General features: G+C 44.1%; 1 protein-coding gene across 4 annotated transcripts in view; it reads left to right on the top strand.

The window, feature by feature from the left end:
• Positions 1–8,475, top strand: part of Fgf1 (fibroblast growth factor 1) — a 91,164-nt gene extending 82,689 nt beyond the window's left edge. For 3 of the 4 annotated variants that reach the window (XM_031365548.1, XM_031365549.1, XM_031365550.1), the window contains one exon: positions 4,950–8,475. In XM_031365548.1, the coding sequence (XP_031221408.1) occupies positions 4,950–5,144 (195 nt within the window). In that variant the 3' untranslated portion in view covers positions 5,145–8,475. The remainder of the gene's footprint in view (positions 1–4,949) is intronic. The other variant, XM_031365551.1, reaches the window with a different exon arrangement.
• Positions 8,476–9,975: the final 1,500 nt, after the last annotated feature.

Below are 9,975 nucleotides of genomic sequence, written 5' to 3'. Positions count from 1 at the left end.
CAGGTGATGTCTACTTTTAAAAGAAAAAAAAAAAAAGAAGAAGAAGTCAGGGTCCCTCATTAGCCTAGAGCTTGCCAAGTAGACTAGGCTAGCTAGCCAGGAAACCCCAGGGCCCAACGGTCTTCTGGTACCCGGTGCTAGGACAAACACAGCACTGTGCCTGGCTGAAGTTAGGTTTACTGTGTATATTATCTCCCAAGCTCATAATGCTTTTTTTTTTTTTTTAAATAAAGATCAAAGTTGTAGTCCCTGAAAGTTTAAAAACAAAACAAAACAAAAAAACAGTTGTATTAAAATTTGAAGATAATGTCTTCCGTCCCAGGATCACCTAAAATGTTAAACAAATTTTAGGAATTCAATTTAACATTCATCTGTAGGTGCTAAATGGCCTGTAAAGATAAAGAGCCAAGTGGAAAAATGGTATCTAGTTGTTTCTTAGTCTCTATGTGTTCCTTCCTTCTTGGAGTCAGAGCTCGATGCTGGTCTGACTGAGTAAACCTTGCCTTGGTGGGAAAGGGGCAGAAATAGAGGCAAGCTGGGTGACCCCTTTGGGCATCTCTGCTCCAAGAGTTGTGCAGAGAGAGGTCAAACCGACTTTCAAAGCTTTTGAATTCGGTGTTCCCTTCCCTGTATCTGAGGACTTATAAGAATCTTGCCTGTAATTTGTGACCCAGTCCTTCCCTTTCAGGAAGATGATGCCTACAAAAAGGCAGTCTGTAGGGCAAGTTTAGTCTGGTCATGCCTTTAGAGGTATCAAATTGCCAATGCAGCACAGGCACAAGAAGTCCGCTGAGTGCAGACACAGTGCAGTTCTCCCATGGCCCACTAGAGGGCAGGAGGTGGAATCCTGTCATGGGAGAAGATGCCGTCAGGGGGTTAGAATTGGGCAGTGACTGCTGCCACACAAGAAATAGACTTTAGCCGGGCGGTGGTGGCGCACGCCTTTAATCCCAGCACTTGGGAGGCAGAGGCAGGCGGATTTCTGAGTTCGAGGCCAGCCTGGTCTACAGAGTGAGTTCCAGGACAGCCAGGGCTACAGAGAAACCCTGTCTCGAAAAACCGAAAAAAAAAAAAAAAAGAAATAGACTTTAAGGCAGTTCTTCCAATCGACCATCAAATCAGTCAACTGATCAAACATTCCCTCTTAGACTCACAAATGAAGCACATGCCTCTCCTATTCTGAAAGTTGTCCACTGTGAAACTCTAGCTACTGACAGTACCAACCTCACTTAGACGGTTCAAGGAGAACTTGCTCACTATCTTCAGGCACTTGAGAGACACTGCACTGGCAACGCCTCTAAGACAAACAAGCAACTTGTGTGCCCCACATACTCACTATATCATAAAGATTATGGCACGGCTTTGGGCTTTTTTTTAAATTGAAATTAATTTTGACATTTATTCTAATATTTTATGCTTGAATACAAATGTTGAGGGAGAAATACCTGAAACCAGTCTCCTTCAGGCTCTAGGGGAAAAAAAATCTCTCTTCTCTTATATCAACTGAGACCATCACTGTAAGTCACCAAATATGGTCTTAGCATGTCATACCTAAGAGTCTTGACCAAATTGACAAAGAAATATTCTAACACAGCTAAAGTCTCTACCTCATGCCCTGAACAAGTTTTAGGCATGCATCTATTCTGGTCTGGATAGAAGGGGTATTTTTATTTTGAAAACTTTAGTTTGAAACACTGTATAACTGAAAATTAGTACAGTCATCTACAGGGGTGGTAAGTGGGTGGGTTTAAAATACACTAATGGCTTCCTGTAGTTTCCAAATTTTCTACAATGAGCGTATGTCACCTAAGTAACTGGGGGAAAGTGTGCTAAGTATAAAAATAGAAACAATCACAACAATAGGCACGAATCAAGAGCTGAGGAACATGTCCCCAGCACTGGGCCAAGTGCAGAAGAAGACACAAAGCCTGGCTGAAGGGTGCAGCACCTCTGAGATGGCTGGCCAGCTCGCCCATGACTCAGCCACTCTGCTTGTTGGCTGCACCAGTGTGACCGAGAAAAACAGGTGCAGAACGTGACCATCCCCACCTTAGCATCCTCAGGGAACACAGGCCTGACACCCACCTAGGGCCCTCACAGGGTGATGCTATTACAGGGTCATGACAACCCATGACAGCTGTCTACTCCCTCCTCCTTCCTTCTGTCTCAACAATGTGCCCAGGACTAGTGTCTGGACCAAGGTCCTCCAGAGGCAGAGTCATTCAATTAAATACTATATTTATATCCTATTTTGTTCCAGAAGGGTCCACAATGTCTCACCCAGGTGTCATTTCCCTAGACTATAAATGAATAAGAAGCTCAACACTTCCTGTTGCATAGTGCCTTGCTAATAAAAGCTAACTCTGGGGCTGGGATGTAGCTCAGTAGTAAGCTGTTTGCTTAGCAGGAGTCTGGCTCCTACCCAAGCAGGAAGAAAGGAAGAATTCCGTTAACCAACTCCTAGGTAACAAGGAGGCATCATCCACAAAGCTCTGTGTATAAAGGGAGAGACAAGACCATAAAGGCTAATGGGCTTCTACCTCTCTGCTCGGTCGGTCTTATACCTTAATAAAACAAACATGCCCACACATAAAGAACAATGAATGATCTGATCATAAACCATGGGAATCACAAATCAACTATGGGTAAAGAGTCCATAAGGATCATGTGACTGGGAGAAGGCACAGTTCGATAGGGCAGGTCATCCAAAGGACAGTGTCCAAGCTGAGAGTTCTTCCCACATCGCTGCCTTAAACCCAAACTGAGAGTGTTCATTCCAAAATCTGGTGCAATAAAAGAATTGAAACATTGGGGTTTTTTTCCCTCTTAATAGACAGACTGTAGGTAAACTGTCAGCTGACAAACATTTTCCATGAAACCATATTATTAATACTCTTGGAATTTTTCAATAAGCCTACAGTTGTACCAGATTCCACTGTGAGGAGGGAACTGTATCCCTTCTACTGATCACCTTATCTTAGATATATTTATTGCCACAATAGCCAGTACTTCAAAACCCACCTCAAAAATAGGCCTTTACATTCATTCAATTGCCTTGTAGTGATAGTGTCTTAGAAGTGAAATTGTTGGATCAACAATAATGCATGTTGTAGGGTTTGGAATATAGCCTGGTGTAGAGTTCTTGCCCAGTATATGGGGAGATTTAAGTTCAGTTCAATTCTCAGTACTGGAAAAAAGAGGGAGGAGAGAGAAAAAGGAGAGTGGGGTAGAGAGACAGAGAGACATGTTTCAAATTTTGATACCTATTTGCAAACCATACTCAGAAAGATATTATAACTAACAGACAATGATTAAATTTTGTGGAGTTTCTGATTCATTTTGTTCTTCTTAGAGTCAAAGTTTCTCTGTGTCCTGGAATTTAATCAGCCTTGGCTGTCCTGGAACTCGATCTGTAGACCAGGCTGGCCTCAAACTCACAGAGATTTCCCTGCCTCTGCCTCCTGAACTCTGGGAATAAACGTGTTCACCACCATTCCTGGTCATTAATATTTTAACTTCACTTTTCTTTGGTAGGGATATTGAATACATTTTCATAAGTTTATCGCCCAGTACTAAAACTGTAGCTAAGGCTGGGTGTGGGGGTACATGCCTTTAATCCCATGACTTGAAAGGCAGAGGCAGATGAATCTCTATGAGTCCAGCCTGGTCTTCAAAGCAAGGTCCAGAGAAACCCTTGAAAAAAATAAAACAACAAAACAAAAACAACAATAAAAAAACACAGCAGATAAGTAGAATATGACCTTTATAGATATATAAATAGGTATATGGTAGGTATATGAACATATACCCATAGGTCCTTATACATTCTATGTGTTTGATAAAATAGGGGACAGTACTGTTAACTGTTAACAATTGTAGATAGCTGGGAACAGTTCTGTCGGAGAGCACTGACCTGGCAGGTACAAGGTCCTGCATTTAATCTCTGTCTCTGTACCAACCAAGCAAGCAAGCAACAAATGCCCACAGGTACCTAGTATGTAGGTGCTGGGCTTTGGGGGTTTTCCATTTTAAAGAAGTTGTGGGTTGTTGGTTTTTTAAATTTATATATATACACCCACACATATATATGTATTTGTATATATATGTATATATATACATATACATATATGTGTATTATGTATATATAGTGTAGTGGAGCAGAGGAGCAGAAGACAGGGTTAGAGAGATGTGTACCATGGCACAAGGTGAAGATCAGATGACAACTTGTGGAAGCTGGGTCTCTTCTTCCACCACGTGGGTCCTCAGAATCAAACTCAGATCCTTAGGTTCTGTGACAGGTGCTTTCACCCTTCGTCCCGTGGGTTCCTTGTGAATTCTTCAGAGTACAATTCGTGAACAGGCTACATGGCTCAGTGGGTAAAGGAAGGCTGTGTTAAGCCTGACAACTTGAGTTAGATCCTCAGGTGCCACATGTAGAACTGACTTACACCAACTTCCTCAGGTCCCACATGTATAACCGACTTACACCAACTGTCTCTGACCTCCACACATGAGTGGGTATATGAGTTATGCACACAAACATGCATGCACACAGACACACACAGACATAAACATATGCAATGAAAAATTTAAAAACCAGTATAATAGTCTTCGCAGATAGCCCAAGAACAATTAAAATAATTAAAATTATTTTCTCTTTTCCTAAATGGCCAGGCAAGATTGGCACATGCCTGTACAAGGTAGATGGAAGAGAATCAGGAGTTCAAGGCATGTCTCAAAACTACAATAGAAACACAATGAAGCTCCAGTATATGTTTTTATGCTCAGGGCAAATTTTACATTAGTATTCATGTTCATAGTGATTCTGAGGCAAAACCCCCGGCCTTTTAGTGAAAAATCACCAGTACAAAAGAAATTTTCAGATATTCGTACAGGTGAGCAGCACTCACTAACTATGCTCCCCCCATCCCTGGTTTCTATCCTTTTAGCAGACACCAAATGAAGAATGCCTGTTCCTGGAAAGGCTGGAAGAAAACCATTATAACACTTACACGTCCAAGAAGCATGCGGAGAAGAACTGGTTTGTGGGCCTCAAGAAGAATGGGAGTTGCAAGCGTGGTCCTCGGACTCACTACGGCCAGAAAGCCATCTTGTTTCTGCCCCTGCCTGTATCTTCTGACTAGAGGAGTCTGTTCTGGGTGCTCCCTGTTTTGGTGGACCCTACCATGTTCCCTTGACCATTGGCTGCGCTAACCCTCAGCCCACAGAGCCTGAATTTGTAAGCAGAGCTTCTAAATAGCCAGTTCACCTTTCTGCTGAACCCTTCCCCACCACCCTAGCACAGTTTGGAACACAGGGACCAAATTGCCTCTAGGGGACAACTGGCTGGCCAGTCTAGGTCTGGGTTTGGATACCCGGATGCCTCGGGGCACCTGCTACAAGCTGGACCTCATGATGCAAAGAGGGGGGCCATGTGAGGCATCCAGGGGGGGTCTAAGAAGTGGGTTCTTTCAGTAGCTGCATGCTCCTTTCCCTTCTGAGCGTTTTGAGTAACCCAGGCAATTAGCATGACTACCCTTCGCCCTACCAGCACCTCACAAATATCAGTAAAGTAACTGATAGTGAGACTTAAGGAATTTCATAATAGAGAAAAAAAAAATCCCCCCACCATACCTCGCCCCACCCCCATGTACAGACAAGACTTAAAACGGAAAGGGAGTATTGGCGATTCCGTGGACAGCCTAGAAGCATGGGGTCTCAGAACAGAGTAAGAAGGCATGGCTCAGCCACGGGGAGTCAGGATGAACAGCCCAGCAGCTATTACCAAGTTACCAAGGCAACGTCCACAGTCAGGGAAAGAGCCCCCGGAAATGGTTTCTTAGTAATGGCAAACACAGAGATCTGGGGTCTGAAGAGTGGGTGTAGGAGCAAGGAGACAGGAAGGATGCCTTCAGCTGTGGGTGTTAGCTTCTAAAAAGGAAGATGTTAGACGGGAGGAGGAGGAGGAAAGAAAAAAAACGAGACCATGTCACCAGGTGCTTGGCCACCATGAAACTGAGGCTGTGGGGTCCCAGCACAATGGTCCCAAATGGCCCATGTACCATCTGTATTCAGATTCATTTGTATGAATATGAAACCTGACTTTGGGGGGCTGTCGTGGGGGAGTTCTGTGTTTTGAAAAGGCCCCCTGGTCCCATAGATGTTGCTGGCTTCTCCCCGCCCCCCCCCATGCTTTCAAGAACAGCCCCGGAGAAAGCTTATTCAAATGAAGGTTGCTCCTGCTTCACCCTCTTTTGCCTCCAAGGCCTGGCCTTCCCCAATATTCATTCAGGCAGTGTCCATAGTAGTTAAGCATGGTTTCAAGACAGCTTGGCCCAGTGCCTATAAAATGCCCACTTAGAAGTCACTGAAACCATACTTCAGAAAATGTTAAACCTCACGAAAAGCTTTTTCCCAAGAGACCATTTCTATTACCATTAATTCTCTAAACTGGCTTCCTCCTTAAAGTAAACTTGGCCCAAGTGACCAGCAAATTAGAAACACTATTCATCTCTGACATAGGACACAAATGCCATGAGAAGGCCTTTCATATCCCAATTCAATATACTGTGAGACTTATTTTTTCGTCGCATTTTATGTAGCTTGAAGGCATTAAATGGATTCACAATCAGCCACAGAGAATAATAACAGTATGGGACGTAAAAGCTGCTTAGTTATCTAACACACTGCATTCATTCATGAGACCTTTCCTCTTTGCCTTCTACTGTGCTTTAAGAATAGGTATCTAGGGGCTGGTGAGATGGCTTAGCAGTAAAGAGTACACACTGCTTTTGTAAAGGACAGGAGTTCAGTTCCCAGCACTCACATCCTGATGCTCAGACCCAATTCTAACTCCAACTCCAGAGACGTGATGTCCTCTTCTGGCCTCCAGGGGTACTGCATGCACAGGTACAAACCCACACTCAGACATGCATGCACACACACTTTTTCAAAAATATAAACCAATGATATGGTGGCTGTGGATTGAAACTGATGGCAGTGTTCACTTGTTTGACGGGGATCTAAAGCAATTATTTGCTGACAAAAGTCCTTATAACAACACTGTCACATCTGATGACATTCTTAAGAGTTCAGAGTGTTAATGGAGGAGCTAAACGGAATTATTTCACAACATGGTTAAGAATAATGTTCTTACAGGAGGCAGAAGCAGGTGGATCTCTGTAAGACTGAGGCCGACCTGGTCTACCCAGTGAGTTTCTGGGAAGCCAGGGGTATGTAGAAAGGCCCTGTATCTCTCTCTCTCTTTCTCTCTCTTTCTCCCTCTCTCTCTTTAATCATAATGATGCTTTGCTTTTTTAACAACAAAAAAAAGATGATTCATGACTTTTTAAAGTCTATAACTTAAATAACATGGTTCTGTTTTGTTTTAGTAAATTGTAGGCACACTGATAATACAGTATGGTTTCCCATATCTTTATATGAAGATCTGGCCAGGAAAAGTATAGAGATGAAATCTATGATATTTAGAATAGTGAGTAGTTTTTCTTTTTTTTTTTTATCAAATGAACCAAACACAAGTATAACACTGACCAAGACAAATTAAAAACCACTGCACAAGGATGAAATGGAGTCTGAGGCCTCAGGGACTCAAAGCACTGATGATGTTCATTGTAGCCTTAACCATCAACCTAGTCACAATTCGTGTATTTGCTCACCATATACTGCAGACCCAATGTGTGTTAGGCACCGAATATGGCCTCTGGGGATAATGTCTGTCCTCTCCCTGGGGTAAAGAGAGATGTTGTGGATTGTTTCTTTCAGGCAGGTCAATACATGGATTTCATAGTTTCTTAATGAATCAACAGCGTGTTCTAGAAACCACCCCCAGTCGATAGCACCACCCCACCCCCCAACAAAGAGATAGAGGCAAGCTTTGCAAAGGAAACCCAGGACTTTCAATGTTAGTCCTCTCAGAGGAGTGGACTAGTTTCACATGGGGGGTGGGGGGAAAAGCTGTTGGATCTTGCAGAAAGGAAGCAGAGAGCCTGTCCCTGTGCTGTTGGGAACATTGATCATAGGAACATTTGGTTGTGTACTCTCTTCCATAACGAAGTCCCGAGACCATCTGCTTGTCACGTGCCTCCTGCATGCTCTCAATTCCAAGCTGACTGCAACACAGTGTCCAACACTCACTACGAACTGTGAAGAGCATGTGGGCTTTTGACAGTTAGTGACACACTGGAGATGGAACTGGGGGGTTCCCCTGATGGCCAGCAGTGTGTCCATACAAAAATCCTAACTGGTACATCAGCTGCCATTGAAGACGAGGTCCCTGCTTTGTGTTGAAGGCAGTGGAGCCCAAATCCTCAGCTCTAAAGACAACACTGCCTAAAGCAATTGCGGTCCCTGGCTGCAAAGCAGGCTCTGATGGAGATGATGCCTGACATTCACCCTGCGCCCACACTGTATTACACTCTGCACCTTATCAATATTAATAAATGTTGTATTAATGGGTGACTTGTCTCCAGGTTTTTAAGCATCTCTCTAAGGACACTGGGCATCCCTGAGGTGAAATCCAGAATCCCTGATATGACATCCAGAGGAGACAGCTGCTTCCTGTTCTACCATCATCTTACTAACAGACAGGAGATACTAAAGGCTAATGAGAAAAGCTAAGATACAAACACTTTCACGTTGTTTGGAAACAAGGCAAGAGGGGGGATTTTCTAGGTCTCAGGAAGGGGAGTGATCTGGAAACTTGCAGGTACTCTTCATGACTTGAGCTTTTTCTCCCTTGTATAAGGTATGTGAGATCACACTGCTGTTATCAAGTTAACATGCTTCTGCTTAGGAAAAGATATTATGAACAGGAAAAATTAAGAATTTATTCAAAATTTTAGGTCCAATGTCAAAAAAAACTACATATCTTTAAGGCCTCTGATGTGAGACTTAGGAACAAGTACTCTGTTCCCTAGCATATTACTCTCTCTCTCTCTCTCTCTCTCTCTCTCTCTCTCTCTCTCTCTCTCCCTCCCTCTCATACACACACACACACACACACACACATACACACACACACACACACACACAGAGTTATTCGTGCACAAAAAAAACCCCCAAAACAAACAGATGCAACATGCACTCTGTCTTAGTTAGGGTTTTATTGCTGTGAACAGATACTGTGACCAAGGCAACTCTTATAAAGGACAACATTTAATTGGGGCTGGCTTACAGGTTGAGTGGTTCAATCCATTACCATCAAGGTGGGAGCATGGCAGTGTCCAGGAAGGCATGGTACAGGAGGAGCTGAGAGTTCTATATCTTCATCTGAAGGATACTAGGAGAATACTGACTTCCAGGCAGCTAGGATGAGAGTCTTAAAGCCCAGGCCCACAGTGACACGCCTACTCCAACAGGGCCACACCTCCTAATAGTGCCACTCCCTAGGACAAGCATATACTAGCAATCACACACTCACTCTGTAATTACTATCAGTCCCTCCTTCTCTCTCTAACATTGAATTAAATGCTAGCGAGAGGACTCCAAAGTTAACAGTGCTTGCAGTGTGAGCCTGGCAACCCAAGTTTGATCCCTAGAGCCCATGTAAAGATGGAAGGAGAGAATCTGCTCCACAGGGCTGCCCTTGTGTGTATCATAGCATGTGTGCCTGCTAATAGGAGGCAGAGGAGGAGGAGGAGGAGGAGGAGGAGGAAGAGGAGGAGGAGGAAGAGGAAAAGGAGGAGGAGGAAGGGGAGGAGGAAGAGGAGAAGGAAAAGGAGGAAGAGGAGGAGAAGGAAGAAGAGGAAGAAGAGAAAGGGGAGGAGGGGGAAGGGGAAGAGGAGGAAGGGGAGGAGGAGGAGGAGAAAAAAGAGGAGGAGGAGAAAGGAGGAGAAAGAGGAGGAGGAAGGGGAGGAGGAAGAGGAGGAAAAAGAGGAGGAGGAAGGGGAGGAGGGAGAGGAGGAGAAAGAGGAGGAAGAAGGGGAGGAGGAAGAGGAGGAAGGGGAGGAGGAGGAA

The sequence above is a fragment of the Mastomys coucha genome, unplaced genomic scaffold (assembly GCF_008632895.1).
Source record: "Mastomys coucha isolate ucsf_1 unplaced genomic scaffold, UCSF_Mcou_1 pScaffold13, whole genome shotgun sequence".
NCBI classification, from domain to species: domain Eukaryota; kingdom Metazoa; phylum Chordata; class Mammalia; order Rodentia; family Muridae; genus Mastomys; species Mastomys coucha.
Note: the sequence above shows the minus strand (reverse complement) of the source record. Positions and strands in the feature narration are given on the sequence as shown.